At 49.5% G+C, this 15,555-nt stretch overlaps 2 protein-coding genes across 5 annotated transcripts in view; one reads left to right on the top strand and one right to left on the bottom strand.

The window, feature by feature from the left end:
* LOC112551340 overlaps positions 1-11,826 on the top strand; it is a 19,417-nt gene extending 7,591 nt beyond the window's left edge. Inside the window, exon 2 of the mRNA XM_025211806.1 lies at positions 9,798-11,826. Coding sequence (XP_025067591.1) covers positions 10,711-11,646 — 936 coding nt within the window. The 5' untranslated portion in view covers positions 9,798-10,710 and the 3' untranslated portion in view covers positions 11,647-11,826. The remainder of the gene's footprint in view (positions 1-9,797) is intronic.
* On the bottom strand, positions 3,857-15,543 carry IL34 (interleukin 34). Of its 4 annotated transcripts, none has more exons than XM_025211807.1 (6): positions 14,297-15,537; positions 13,437-13,540; positions 12,869-12,946; positions 11,835-12,008; positions 8,491-8,629; positions 3,857-6,530 (listed from the first exon to the last, which is right to left on the bottom strand). In XM_025211807.1, exons 1-6 carry the CDS (start codon positions 14,322-14,324, stop codon positions 6,508-6,510), a joined length of 546 nt encoding a protein of 181 aa, XP_025067592.1. In that variant the 5' UTR covers positions 14,325-15,537; the 3' UTR covers positions 3,857-6,507. The 4 variants fall into 4 exon arrangements, with proteins under 4 accessions (XP_025067592.1, XP_025067595.1, XP_025067594.1 ...); XM_025211810.1 differs by having other exon boundaries at positions 13,437-13,639; positions 14,297-15,536; XM_006030243.3 differs by lacking the exon at positions 3,857-6,530 and adding an exon at positions 6,549-8,124 and having other exon boundaries at positions 14,297-15,526.
* Between the last annotated feature and the right edge of the window lie 12 nt (positions 15,544-15,555).

The following is a 15,555-nucleotide window of genomic DNA, read 5'->3' as shown; positions in this document are numbered from 1 at the left end:
GTTCAGCAGAAGAACCCTAGTTTTCTTACAGAAACAGGTTAACTTTATTAAGACACTAAAGAAGAGAGAGGTAACAACATACACCTGCTCAGAGCTCCTCCTAACCAACTGCCCACAACCAGGTCTCCCCATCCAGCATGGTTACTTTGTACAAGCCTCTTAAAGGGAAGCCAAACCCCTTTGGGACAGGTGCCAGGCAGGTTTCCTCTGTAGTGATGATCACCAGGTTCAATAAACACACACATATGTGAATGAGAAGAACGATACATTTTAATCTGTGAAGTAGTAAACAACATCTGCAGACCCTTGGTCTATCTCTTACCAAGTGACTAACTAGCTGGTCTGTCACCACGGGAACAACTCCCAGTTCTTAACTTCCTCCATCTCCAATTTCCAAAAAGCCCCAGGGAAAGCAAGCCCAGCCAGACTCAAACTCAAGAGGAGGAAGGCAGGCAGAAGGCTGGGACAAAAAAAATTGTAGAGCCTGTGGCTCTGCTCCCTCACTTAGGGTTTGGGGGTTTTTTTCCCCTTTTTCTCTTTCTTTGTCTCTTCCCATGTCTGTCCACCTGGTTACCTAGGCAACCAACTTGCTGCATAAACCTGGCTGGGGGAGGGGCTCTAGCCTCTCCATTGTTCTGAGTTCTGACCACACGACATGGGGGCTAGGCTTCAGCCAATGTCACTCCAACAGGTAACACTGATGTTTTTCAAATTGATTGTATGGCATCTCTAATCATAGCAAGCCTGGCAGTAACTGTTTGAGAGGGATTGGGCAAGCCTTTTTGCTCCCTTTGCTCAGCTAGCTAAGGGAGGCTACTTTCTATGCTTCAGGCTATAGGAAGCACATAGATATATCCTGCTGGGGCTAAGCAACCCCTAGGACTACACGGCCTGCGTACCCCACAGAGGTAGGCACAGAGCCCTAACAAAGACCGGAGCTCGGGTGGTGGCAGTGGGTGTGCTCCAGGAAGGGAGTTGGCCAAAAGTTGGCGTCCCTGAGGAGGCATCCAAAGCTTGGTTTTGGTCAGGCACAGTGAGGTGGGCAGCTCAGTCCCAAAGCACCCCCTACTGATCCAATGTCTATGTTCAGTTCCTGATCTCTAGTATCCAGCAGGTTGATGAAATGGAGCTCATAGGCTCGTCTCTGGGAAGTGTTGTGTAAGTTTCCCTTGAGGATCAGGACTGAGAGATTGGAGAGAGAGTGGCCCTCCTACAGGTGGAGGCACATTTCTCACAGGAGGGCCACTAAACATAGACATTGGATTTTTGATACATTATAATCTGCCTGGCAACTGACTCCCCAGCCCAGCCCAGCCCCTGGCTTCTTTACTTGTCATTCCATCCAGGAAGAGCACACACCAACTGCTGCAGCTTCCTTAGCCTGATGAAGGGTTTTTAAACCCGAAAGCTTGCTTAATAACTATTCTCCAACCATTTGGATTGGTCTAATAAAAGATATCAAATTCACCCAAGGAACCTTGTCTGCCTCATTCAGTTTCAGGCTTTGGGAGGACTTACTTTATCCAAGAGAATGCTACAGTCTCCTGCTTTACCAGCTGAGCTATCAAAGGCACTGCTCTCATGGGGTTCTGCTGCTTTTAATATTTTTCCAAGATACAAGCTTTGCTCCAATGGATAAAACACATCACTTTAGCCTCACTACAGCTCATCCCTACTCAGTACAGCCCATTCCTCAGGACTCAGAACCCCACTCTTATCCCGGAACCACTGCATCCTTCCAGAGAGTTTGAGTTCTCTGTGCCTTCCTCTCTCCCTGCCCATTCTCTATCACACTAACTTGGAGGCCAAAGAACCAGCACAAGCAAGAGGAGATCCCCAACCTGTCTTGACACACAATTGTAGTCATCTGAACACCACTCCACTGCTGCAGTACTTGGACATGTCTAGAGCTGGACCTTGGCATCCCTAGTTTGCCATTATTGTCCACCCTTCCCCAGCAGCCAGGGCAAAACCACTGGACAGGGCTTCCTCTGGACTCCTTAAGAAAAATCGGAGGATTCTTAAGGGCAGAGGAGAAACCTCATGATCAGTGAATCATAGAAAATTAGGGTTGAAAGGGACTTCAGGAGGTCATCTAGTCCAACCCCCTGCTCAAAGCAGGACCATCTCCAACTATATCATCCCAACTAAGGCTTTGTCTAGCTGGATCTTAAACTTCTAAGGATGGAGATTCCTCTTTGGAGCCACCATTCAGGTAGTTGAAGGCTGTTATTAAATTGCCCTCAGTCTTCTCTTCTCCAGATTAAATAAGCCCACTTTCCTCAGCCTCTCCTCAGAAGTCATGTGCTCCAATCCTCTAATGATTTTCATTACCTTCTGCTGGACTCCCTCCAATTTGCCCACATCCTTTCTGTAGTGAGGGCCCAAAACAGGACACAGTACTCCAGATGTGGCTTCACCAATGCCAAATAGAAGGAAAGAATCACTTCTCTCAATTTGCTGGCAATACACTTCAGTATGCTGTTAGCCTTCTTTATGACAAAAGGTACACTGTTGGCTCATATTCAGCTAATTGTCTACTATAATTCCCGCATCCTTTTCTGTAGAGCTGCTCCCCAGCCAGTCAGTCCCCAGTTTGTACCGGTGCATGGGATTCTTCCTTCCTAAGTGCAGGACTTCATACTTGTCCTTATTGAAATTCATGAGATTTCTTTTGGTCCAATCCTCCAATTTGTCTAAGTCACTCTGAATTTCAGTCCTTCCCTCCAGCATATCTACTACTCCCACCAGCTTGGTTTCATCTGCAAACTTGCTGAGGGTGCACTCTATGCCATCTTCCAAGTTGTTGATGAAGATATTGAACAAAACCAGCCCCAGGACTGACCCCTGGGCACTCCACTTGACACTGGCTGCCAACTAGACAGCAAGCCATTGATTACTACCCTCTGAGCCCGATGCTCCAGCCAGTTTTCTATCCACCTTACAGTCCATTAATCCAACAAGTACTTCTTTAGCTTGCTTGCAAGAATGTTGCAGGAGACCATATCAAAAGCCTTGCTAAAGTCAAGGTGTAGGTACGTTCACTGCTTTCCCTGCATCCACAGAGCCAGTCATCTCATCATAGAAGGCAATCAGGTTGGTCAGGCATGACTTGCCCTTGGTGAATCCTTACTGACTGGTCCTAATCACCTTCTTCTTCAGGTGCTTAGAAATTGATTCCTTGTAGACTTGCTCCATGATTTTTCCAGGGACTGAGGTGAGACTGACCAGTCTGCAGTTCCCCAGATCCTCCTTCCTTTTCTTAAAGATGGACACAACTTTTGCCCTTTTCCAATCACTGGGGACTTCTCATGAGCACCACAAGTTTTCAGAGATGGTCAGCAGCTCTTCAATCACATCAGCCAACTCTCTCATTGCCCTCAGGTGCATCGTGTCCAGCCCCATGGATTTGTATATGTCCAGCTTTTTAAATAGTTCCTAACCCATTTCTTTGGTACTATTGGATCCTCACTTCCTCCCCAAACTGCTGCCAGATGCAGTAGTCTGAGAGCTGACCTGGCCTGTGAAGACTGAGGTAAAAAAGGCATTGAGTACTCCAGCCTTTTCCACATCATCTGTCACTAGGTTGCCTCCCCCATTCAGTAAGAGGCCAGTTTCCCTGATCTACCTCGTTACTGACATACTTGTAGAAACCCTTCTTGTTACCTTTCATGTCCTTCGCTAGCTGCAACTCCAATTGCACTTTGGCCTTCCTGATTTAATCTCTGTATGCCTGCGCAATATTCTTATATTCCTCCTTAGTCATTTATCCAAGTTTCCATTTCTTGTAGGCTTCCTTTATGTGTTTTAGCTCATTGAAAAGTTCCCTGATAAGCCAAGCTGGTCTTCTGCCATACTTGCTGGTCTTCCTGCTCATCGGGATGGTTCATTCCTGTGCCCAGTAAGGTTTCTTTAAAATACAACCAGCTCTCCCAGACTCCTTTCCCCCTCAGTTTGGCTTCCCAGGGAATCCTGACCATCAGTTCCCCGAGCGAGTTGAAGTATGCTTTTCTGAAGCCCAGGGTCCTAACTCTGCTGCTCTCCTTCCTTCCTTTTCTCAGGATCCTGAACTCAATCATCTTGTGGTTGCTGATGCCCAAGTTGCCATGCACTTGGGCACTGATATTCCCCATCAATTCCTGGCTGTTTGTGAATACCAGGTCAAAAAGAGCACGGCCCCTAGTTGATCTCTCCAACACTTGCACCAGGAAATTGTCCCCAATACTCTCCCCATCCAAAAACTTCTTGGATTGCCTGTGCACTGCTGTATTGCCCTCCTAGCAGATGTCAGGATGATTGAAGTCCCCCATGAGAACCAGGGCCCATGATCTGAAAATTCTGCAAGCTGTTTGAAGAAAGCTTCATCCACCTTACCCTCCTGGACTGGTGGTATCTAGAAGATACCCACCACAACATCACCCTTGTTGCTCTCTTCTTTGACCCAAACCCAGAGACTTTCTACTGGCCTGTCCTATTTCATACTGAAGCTGTACAGCTTTTACATGAAATTTTACATTAAATTCCTTCCCCTCTTCTCCCCTGCCTGTCTTTCCTGAACAGTTTATGCATTCCAGTTTATCCATGACTGCTCCAGTCATGTGAGCTATCCCACCAACTCTGCTGTTCCAGTCATGCTCCATGCATTCATACACGAAGACCTGAGCTATTGCCCTACTTTCACAGGAAGAATGAGAAGGCCTCCCCCGTTGCCTCCTCCTGCTTGTGCATCCACCAGGCCACCCACTTCCCCTCTTAGCTCAAGGCTTTGGTTTCTGACAGGGGAATTTCCAGCCTCCTGTCCTTCCTTTACTATCCTCACCTGTGGCTTCTTTGCTTATTGGGGCTTCTGCTGCCCTTACATCCTTCTTTTCTCAGCCTCCCACCTCTTCTGAGCATTGTCTTCTCCCTGCCCCCTATTTTCCTTCTTAAATGTTCCCACTCATCTTCCCCTGCAATTCCTACATCCACCTCTTTCCCCCTAATGCCTACCTCATTCCCCTTGTGCACATTTCACAGCTGTACCCCAACCCCCAAGGACCCTGTCTCCCAGGCCCCTCTAACTGTAGTCATTTCCCCCTGCACATGGCTTCCATTTTCTTAGCAGCTGCAGATGGCAGCCACCATGAACTGGGGCCTGCAGGCAGCAGCAGCGGTAGGGGCATGGCAGCAGTGAGTGGGGACCGCCCACAGTTGGCTGCGGAGATGTCAGTGGCGAGATTGGGCCGAGTGAGGACCGCCCGCAGGTGGCTGCAGCAGTGTCAGCGGTGAGGAGAGGGGTGGCAAGCGCCGAGTGGTGATTGGCGACCACCCGCACATGCCGCCAGCAGCATTGGCGGGGGAGCGAGTGGCAACCCCCCGCCAATCTCAGGGGGTGCACGACAAATCTCAGAGGGTGCACGTGCACCCACATATACCCCCTACACATCACCAATGGTAGCCACTTTTGGACCAATCTTGCTTCCACAGGCAGATATGGCAACCATCTTTCTGGCTTCAACCCAATTGACAATAACTGGGGAGAGGTCATTTTGATCCAAGGCAAACTCAGGCTTGAGTGATCACATGTTTCTGAGGAAAGTAGAAGACATCCAGAGTCATGACAATGGTTACACCATTGCTTTTGTCCTCTCTCACTGCCAAACTGTTTCTGCACCTACTTTTGTACAGCACCCTTGCTCAGCACCCATGGCCCTGATGCCCACCAGTTTTGCAGGCTTGCAGTGAGACAGGGACCAGAGATAAGCCCCTGCGCCTGGGTGTGTCTTAACTGGAGACCAGTACCAGAGCAGTGGCCAACCTTGGCCTCAGAGAACAAACCCCACCATCTGGGACCCAAAGGAGGTACGTCTTGTAGGATAGTGGCTTCATTCTCACCCCACTGGCTGATTGGGGTTGACTGAGAATTAATGGGCAGCAGTGCATGTGCCCATAAAGGTTCCCCCAGGGAAATAATATCAATTGCAACTCTGCCCCTGTGTGCTGTCTGTGGTAGGAGGATCTGGACATGCAGAGAGCAATGCCCTGCACATGGGTCTTCATTCTGGCTTGAACTCCTCTATGAAGCAGGAAAAGGAGAGGTTCAGAGCCTGGACAGCTGTGAGGACACAGAGCTCCCCGGCTGTAAACAGCTAGCCTGGAGAAGAGCTCAACATCGAATGGATGTTAGTGAAAATCTGAAGCCTGGTGATCCCAGCAGCATGGAGGAGGATGTTGGTGGAAGACCTGGAGAATACAGCATGTCAGTCAGGTAAAAGAGGCACAGCCCTCACTGGCTTTATTATTGCTGCAGCTGACTGAAAACTGGAATTTCTGCCCCAACCCATGGGAAATTCTGATAATTTTCCAGTGGGGTTTTTGTGCAGATGTGTGGTGAAAGGGCTCCCTCATCTAAATGATTTTTCTTGGGAAAGCACTTCACTGTCTATGAAGGCACAGCTCCTGGTCACAGGGGAGGACTGGGGATGTCTCTTGCTATTCAGTCTGCACAGTCTTCTACTGGACATTTTGTTACAGCAGAAAAACTGTCCACCCTGTGAGAAAGAACAGAAAAACAGCCACTGGGTCACCAATCCAGGGAAAGAGAGGATCTAGAGCATCAGAGGGTTTTCCAGGCCCCCCAGGTTATAAGATACTCTAGCTGCATCAATCTGGCAATCTTCAGTGCTCTGTATTGGCTTTTTATTGATTTTTAGTATTTTTTGAGCCTTTAGCAGACAGCTTTTCAAGTGTATCTGCAACCACAAGTGCGGGAAATGTACATTTTAATGAAAGCTGAGACCCCTGGTGTTGGAGCTTTAGGGAAAGGCAAAATATCACAAGACTCGCGATATATCAGAGCAGTTGGCAACACTGAAAGAAAGAACAGCGTGACATCATTGAGGATAGAAAGGAGATGTTCGCCCAGGGAGACATACATCCTGCTGCCCAAGCTCAACCTGGAACCAAGTCAGAGAACAGACAGGGCCCCAGACCTTGGCCTCAGCTTAAGGTGCTTAGTTACAACATCAGGCACTTCAGAAATCAGGTTAGACAGAGGGATGGGCAACACGCATGACACTTGCTGGAGGTTTATGGTTCCTGCACCAACCGGCTCACTCCAGAAGGGAGCACAACACAACAAGCTGTAGGAAAAGTCACTGTTGGTCACTGCTGCTACTGCCAGTTGCACTGACCATCACAGGCCTTTGCCCAGTCACACGCCCCAGCACTAGGGAGGAATGGGAGGCATTGCTGTGTGTGGTCCCTCACACAAGTTGTCCAAGACAACATGTTTTATTCCTGCCTTGGATTGATACCACCTTTTTCAAGGACAGTGCCAAGTCATTATCTCCTTCCTTGGTGGGATAAGACTGAGCAGTGACGTTTGAAGTATGGTGGCTCTGTGTGAAGTGTGTGGATCTTGGCATATTCCTGACAACCCAGTCACCAGCATTCTCCAGAGTGCATCCAGTAGAGGTTCAGCATCCCTTAGCAGCAATCTCTGCTGTTGTGGCCCTACCCCAAATACGTGTTCTGGAGGTGTGATGCAGCTGGCCTTCCTCACTCAAGATGGGGAACAGAGTATGCATACACATCACTGCCAGGCCATGTCAGGCCCTCTTCTCAGAACCATGGAGCCTCACATGGATGACTAACTCACTTCTGGGACAAGCCTTCAAACTGAAGCAAGTTGCCATTGCTATTGTAGAGCTGTTCCTCAGGGATCTATTGTGGCAAATATCAAGAGGGGTAGCCATTAGCTGCTCACAAGAGAAAGAAGAGGTGGATTTGTTTTAGTCATGGCAGAAGAAGCTGCTCCCTTCCCAGACTTCTCAGGCCCAGGGAAATGTCCCAAGCCCTTCATGTGGCACTAGTGGATAAAGGTCTTCACACCTCTCCTTCACTCTCAATTTTTGTTGAGACGGCAAATCAATGCTCTGACTGTAGCACATCTTGGATCATGCTTTGGAACATATTGGCTTCATCTGGGCCCTGGGGACATACAAGAGCCACAGCACTACATAGAAGCTGGGATCGTGCAGCATGAAAGAGAGGGCCGAAGACACTATGGAGACCAAAGAAGGCATGGAGAGGTAAAGGAGATGGTAATGCTCCCGTTGCAATGTTAGGCAGAATCCCATTTACCTGCAGCATGAGAGACAGGAGGTATTTGTTACTGACATGCAAAACAGGCAACTCAGAGCTCTCAGGCTGGGTCACCAGCTGTTTGCAAGTTCTGAGTAACCCTAGTTTCTATGTTTCTTCTGCTCAGCTCACAGGGCAATGAACATGATGTCACAGGCAGCCTTTAATGTACAAAAGCCCCTTCATACCTCTCAGATATACTCCCCTGGGTGACCTTCACTGCGTAAGTAATGCTTGCTCTCCAAAGCTCCCAGCTAGAATTACCCATCTGAAGTTAGGGCTTCACATCACCCCCTGACCCTGCTACCTGGCGGACTAGGAGCCACCTCTGCTTCTTCCAAGCTTTTGTTCTTGGTCACTACTCACATGGAGTGCTGTACAGCATCCTCATGACCTTGACGCAGTTATCCAGCAGTGCTTTGGGTCTCACAGGCTTCCTGTTGCTCCCTGCCTCAGCATCATGAATCCTCTTCACCAGGTCAGCAACAACTATATCCATATCCCCCTGCAGAAACAATAGTCTAGGGAGTTAACCAGCAGCCACCAGCACCTGACACAGACCCTCACTCCATGCTCTGCTCTGACTTGCTTTCTACTCACCCATAACCTGAATAATGCAGCTCTTCAGCCCAGTCCCAGAGGTCTTGTCTAGAGCAGGATGTAAAGACGTAGTTGTGAACTGAGCAGTCAGACTGGGCAGTTGAAAGAGAACCACCACAATTAAAGCAGAAGTAACACCTGCCATAAAAAGGGTCAAGAATAAAAATGCTCCAGGTCTGACTGATTTGGCCATAGAACATCTCAAGCTGGATGGAGAGGTAGAAGTAGACATGATGCAGTCTGTTCAGAACATGGGGAGTGGCCTGATTAATTAACAAGATTATATTTCAATGATGAAGAAAGCTGCCCACCAGGGATGTATAAACTGCAGGATAATGTCTTTGGTATCACATGTGAGCAAGGTTTTGTTAAAAACCATTCTGGAAAGGATTCCAAGAAAAGCAGACCAAAAACTATCACTGAGCAAGCAGGGTTTGGACCCGGAAAGGACACAAGGGATCATCATGATGAGAAAAGACTGAGAATGGGAACCACTGTTATATCTCTGCTTTGTCGACTTCACTAAGGCATCTGATTTGGTGGGGCATGATAAGTCATGGCTAATGATGCTTGAGAAAGACTTCCCGCTACTCTTAGTTGAACTGCTGTGGAAGCTGTGTCTTAATCAGAAATCAGCTACAAAAGTGGCAGGAGTAAGATCGGAGTGGCTTGTAGTCACGGGAGGTGGAGGGCAAGGATGCGTAGTATTGTCTTACCTATGCAACAGTCAAGCCGAGGTGGCAATGAGGAAAGTACAGAAAGATCTTAGAGGAGGCCTTAAGATAGCTGGAAGATTAATAAATAATTTGAGGCATGCAGGTAATGAAGTCTAGGATTGCCTTATTATCTGAGGAACTATGGGATTTGGTTAGCAGATTGCATACGTTAGGAAAAATGTATGGACTATCGATTAATATCCTGAAGACAACAGACAATGGCCATAAGAAAAGAACAAAAAAACCTAAGGATGCTGATGAATAGGAAAGAGCAAGAGCAAGTTAACTTGTCTGTGTATCTGGGCTCAGTCTTTAGTCAAAATGGTGCATGTTAACAGGATATACAAAAAATATTAGGCTTAGCAAGAACAGCCCTAGAAAACTTACCAAGGATCAGGAAGAAAACAGGGGCTGACTTCAAAACAAAAAGATTTTGCAGGCTACTGTATGGACAGTAGCCATAAGTGGCTGTGAATGTTGGACCCTTAAAAATGGAGAAATTAAGAGTTCAATTGAAAACTACTGAGAATTGCATGGATACCAAATAATGTAATGACAATGAGAAGTTTGGTATGACAAGACATCACATCAACACCATGGAGAGAGAGAAGTTAAAATTCTTTGGACAAGTGATCAGAGAAGAATGGGACTGCCCAGAGAAGACAATTGTGTGTGTAAGTGTGGAAGAAAGGAAAGGAAAACAAAGAACACGAATAAAGGAAGTAGAGTGGATAGAATAGGGGATCAATCAGACAGCAAGGTTAGAAAGGACTACACAAGTACAGGGAGAGCTGGTTTACTGTGTCACCAACTCTCAAATCAAGGAAGGTTCAATAATAATAATAATAATTCAAACAAAGCCCAGAAGCATAAAAGTGAAATTTGTCCAGGCCCCTGAGAAAAATTCCCTAACTCTCATGGAAAGTCTCCAGAATTGTATATGATAGTAAGCGATTAAGAATTTCATTTAGCTGAAAGAGCAAGTTGATTAATTGGGAGAAAGATTGGCACCTACCCAGTCATTAGGCTGCCACACCCCCAACTTTCCTTTGGCCCCAATCCCTGTGTGGTTAATTCAGTCGAAGGTGGGGGAAAGGCAAGCTGCTGAGGTTCTGACAGCTGGTAAAGCTCCTGTAAGGTTTGCACATGGAAGAGGAGTCGAGTTTGCAATCTCCCAGCTCCTACTGCCCTCCCTACACTGTAAGAGAGCCTAGGAAAGAAAAAAACCCAGCAAGCTGCGTTGGCCAGGAATCAAACCCCAACCTCCCACATGGCAGGAAAGAATTCTATCACTGAACCACCAATGCTCCAGCTTCTCTGTGCTCTTCTCCATTCATCTCCCTGTTCAGATCCTTCTCCCTTTCCCAACCAGTTGGAAAGACAACATCTGTACAACCACATCAGCAAAAGGGACCGGGCCAGCTCTGGGGTGAGGCACCCACAGGAGGGAAGGCAGCTGCTGGCAGGGCAGCAGGGGGCAGCAACACCCAGGCACTGGCAGCTCTGCCCACATCTGCAGCTGCCTGCTGCCCTGTGGCCCAGAGCCCCGTCACCCCCTGGGAGCCTGCTGCACTCTCGTCCTGAGCAGAACCTGATGAAAACCCACCCTGCCATGTCACAGGTAACTATCGGCGCCTCCTGGCACAGGCCGAGCACCCCGGCAGACGGGGCCAAGCAGCCAGCATCTTCTGCCAGGGTCATATCACTGGCCCTGGGCAGTGCCTCCAGGCACTCGGCCTCTTGGGAGGGTGCTGGCAGCTGCCTGCCTGCCTCTCTTGCCTCCAATTCAATAGCTGACTGCCTGGGTAGGGCTGCACTGTACTGCATCTACCAGGCAGCACAGGGACAGGCATCCTCAACACTGTACAGCCATCGAAAGGCACCCCGGCTTGGTGCATTGCAGAGGAGCCCAATGTTGCTGGGTAAGGCTGGACCTTGGGCCTCGGCTCCCAATGAAACCAGAGCCCTTGCTCTGAGCCTGCCAGGCTGCGCACTACAGCCTCGTGTCTGTTGCTCTTCATCACTGATTTCCCAGCTGCCACTCCCCACCCCTAACTATGCATTACTCCACCAATGCTGTCCTCCTGGCCAGGTACACAGCACCTGCTGTCCCATCCCATGGGCCCACTGCACAGATCCACTGAGTAGAGCTGATGGAGGCATCACTCACCCACTGCGTGGCTGCCTGGCATCAGGGTCCCCCTAGCAGCTCATCCACAGCAGTGCCTGCCAGAGTCAGCTCTGCTCTCCCTTTGCTTTCCTGGCACTGGAGCCTCTCATGATGGGCATTTGGAAAGTAGCAGACACACAGTGCTGTGTGAGATAAGGGACCACTCCTAGGGGCTGTGTGTGTATGTGTGTGTATGGGTGCCTACTGGTGGTCAGCTTCCCCACCTGCTTGTACTTCTCGTACTCCACGCCCAGGCCCTCAAGAAGGTCACAGAGCTCCTGCGTGTAGCTCCAGGATGGGTGTTGCTCTGGCAGCACGTCGCGGATCTTCAGCACCACTTGGGAGCTCACATGGAACCACAGGTACCGCAGTGATGGCTCCGTGATGGCCTCATCTCGCTGGGGAGCAAAGAGTCAGCCTGGCAAGGGAGTGTGAGCATGGCCTCCTGGGGGAAGCTGCTTGGGCTCCACCAGCCCCTGGAGAGCCCAGTGCCCAACGTGGCTCCCAGCCACAGCCAGTGCTGTGCCTCCTCCATTGCACCTGCTAACAGCTGTTCTCCCAGCCAACACCCCAGGGCCACCAGTCCAGACCCCAGCACTCCCTGAGATCAGTGCCCTGCTTTCCAGCTTGTCTACCTGACTCACGCTTAGCCCCTCAACTCCAGGAGAACCCAGTTCCAGCTTTTGCACCTGCCCCCTGCTCACTGCCTGCAAGCGCATTGGAAAAATCAGAACTGGATCTGACAATCCCTGCAATTCACTTAATGCATAATCCAACTTTTCCTAACCCAGCTCTGGTATTTCCAAGGCACCTCTCATCCCCATGTTCAGCTTTGGCAGCTGGCTCCCCTATGTGAAATAAGGACAACCAGCCCGATTACAGAACTCCAGAGATCGGGGCTAGTAAACAGTTGTTCCTTCCCCACCCAGATGCAATGAGAAACAGGTAGAAGCTGGTTTCAGAAATACCCAATGCAGAGCCTAGGAGTGCACAGCACTCCTACACCAGGGTGGCCTGGCATCTCACATTCTTGACACTTGTGGGAGCTCTGCTTGCCCAGGTCTGGCATGGGTAGATCTACCAGCCATGACCATGTGATGCAGGCCTGGAATATGCCTGGCATGGGCCTCCCCCAGGTAAGAGGCTTTAAAAAAGCCCAAAGGTGGCAGCAGTGCTGCACCCAGGGAGGTACTGACACTCAATGACAAACAGCACAAAGACAGAAAAGGCATCTGGAAAGCAGTAGCCGACTTCTCACCAGCCTGCTGACATTGGATGTCCTGAGCACCTCTTCATATTGCACAGTCACGGTGTAGTTGAGGGGGAAATAGTACTTCTGGAAAGGCAAACAAAGACATGACTGTAGTGGCAGAGATCACTGCTCTCCCCTCCCTGCCTCCCTGGGCTGGGGCAGTTGACCTAGTGATGATCCTCCCTGCATCCAAATTTGCAGCCATGAAATCATGTGCCAGGTGTCCCTGTGCTGCATGTGGTGCTCAGGAGGGTGAGCACTGACTGGTGGGTGGGCATCAGGGGAACTACTGGATGCGGAGCACCTCGGAAAACAGGGCACATACTCAAGAGCCAGACCATGGATTCCTGAGGCGAGTGCCAGGCTCCAGGTTCTAATACTCGTGGCCGCTGCATTTACTAGGTTGCAAAACACCCAGTAACAGCTCTGGCGACAGGCCAGGCTCCCCGGCAGCCAGCAAGGGTTCAGGCACAAGCAGGACCAGGGGCCATCCCCAGCAGGAGAGGCAGGAGCAAGGTGACAAAAGCACACACCAAGTACCCCACTGCAGCGTGACCCTGAGGGAAAGACTGACCATGTACTGGAGCCGTTCCTTGTACTTCAGCTTGTCTTGCAGAATCCCTACGATCTCACACTCCTTCTGCATTACAGCCTCCAGCCCCAAGACAGCCAGGACATCTGCCAAGCAGCCCCCAAGGGGAAACAAGAGGTGTCACTCTGTGCTGGCCCAGCCCAGGGCATTCCCTCGCAGTCTGGTGCAGGAAAGGCTGAGCAGAGCTGGCAATGCAGTGAGGGGGTTTGCAGCAGGGAGCATGTGAGGAAGATGAGGACAAGGAAGAGGCTGTTTTTTGGTGCTGCAGAGGCAACTCTTCCTTTGTGTGCAGATGTGGATATTGGGGAGCAGGATATAGGGAATGTTAGCTTTAGAACAGGGAATCAGCAGCCTCCTAGTGGTAGTAAAACTGGTGCTTTCTGTAGGAATTGCTGTGATTGGAAGTGTCTGGCAGAGAGCGCTCATGTACCCCAACCCACATGAAGGCCTCATCACATCTCTGTGTAGAACACAGCTGCTGGACCTGGTGCCTGTGGCTGTTACTTCTTCCGCGCTTCAGACCTGACCTCCATCCCACCCCTAACGCTCCACAAGTGGGCTCGGCAGTGGCTCCACGGTCTCCCTCCTATCTGTTTGTGAGCCCCTGAGCCCAGCACGGTCCCTGCTCCCTGGATGGAGGCTGGACCTGGGTCAGGGAGCTCCCACTGACCCGGAGGCCACAGGGATCAGCTGAAGCATGAGGGTCTACCTGTACAAGGGACTCCAACCACGTCGCAGTGAGGTCATTGGACCTAGTTCAAGCTGCACCAAACCTTGGCAGAAACCATGAATGAGCCCCTCCTTGTTCAGAGGGAAGCACACGGGTGCCCCCTTTTACTTACAGATTAAGGACGTGCACAGCGGTCTCATGGCGAAGCTTGTATCCAGTAGTGAGCAGAGCAAGTCCAGGCCTACATGGCTATAACTGCACTTTGTTGTGGGGGGGAAGGGGCAGCCCCCAAAACACAAGAAACTCTCCTGTCTCCTCTGCAGGTGACTAAGTTGGGGGAGGCCAGTGCAGGTTCTGGGGATGCCAAGGACTCCCCTGCTTCCTCACTGGAAGCCTGGAAAGCCAATTTCAGAAGCTATTTCTCCTTGCGGCTTAGATTTTTGTGCACACTCACTGCAGCAGAAACACAAAGGTGGCAGCAGCTTGTTTCATCTCAACTGGCCAAGAGGACAGGCCCAGACCACAGCACTATGTCTGGGGCTGCACTGGAAGGAAGAAGGCTCTGAAGGTTGAAGGCTGTGCCTGGAGTTTGTTGCTATTGTTACCGTCCCTCCGCACTGCGTTTGATTTAACCTGGGATCTGTAACAAGAGATGCAGAGAAAAGCTGCATAGACCCAATGTTACCTAAGAGACAGGAGCAAGGGGACATGAGGGAAAGCAGCTCAGATTAGTGCAAGGTCAGAGGCGTGAGGATAAGATAAATTCTTATCACCAGTAGATTAGAACTCTGCTGTCTTCCCCATCACGCTCACTCAACACCCCAGCGCTGGCTGGATTTCAAAGCCATTGTCAGTTTCCAAGTCAGTTTCTTTGACCTGAATTTGAAGACTTTAAAGACTTTAATCTACTGATTAAACTTTTTGCAAATCTCCTGGGTGACTTAAACCAGGTTTCAGTGGAAGCGTTTACACATGCGGTTTAATGTGCAGTAGACTATTATATTGCACATTAAAACATCATGTACAAAACTACAATTATGCTAATGTTCAGTAAAGTAGGTTACTAAGCATTAAGGATCATATAAAAATCATAACATTTGTTACTCTGCATTAAGGCAGTCTAGTGCACATTTCTTTTGTACTTCACATTGAAGGTACTAAATTTAAAGTACCTTAATGCATGTGTAGATGCACCCAGTGTGTATCAAAGAAGACCCAAAGGGAAGCTCACATTACACGTATACACATAGACACAGTATCACAGAATGACAGCTTGAAACCACTGCTATGGTCTGCAGTCGCCTGATCATTTCTGGAACATGCAATCTGCATTTTACAGGTCTCCTAATCTCTACATTAGGGATGAAATTCCTTCAACGCGCCTGTGGCTTTCCAGAGTGAATTCTTCATTAACACCTGCGGTAAGAGCGG

This window comes from Alligator sinensis, unplaced genomic scaffold (genome assembly GCF_000455745.1).
Source record: "Alligator sinensis unplaced genomic scaffold, ASM45574v1 scaffold260_1, whole genome shotgun sequence".
Lineage (NCBI taxonomy): Eukaryota > Metazoa > Chordata > Crocodylia > Alligatoridae > Alligator > Alligator sinensis.
Note: the sequence above shows the minus strand (reverse complement) of the source record. Positions and strands in the feature narration are given on the sequence as shown.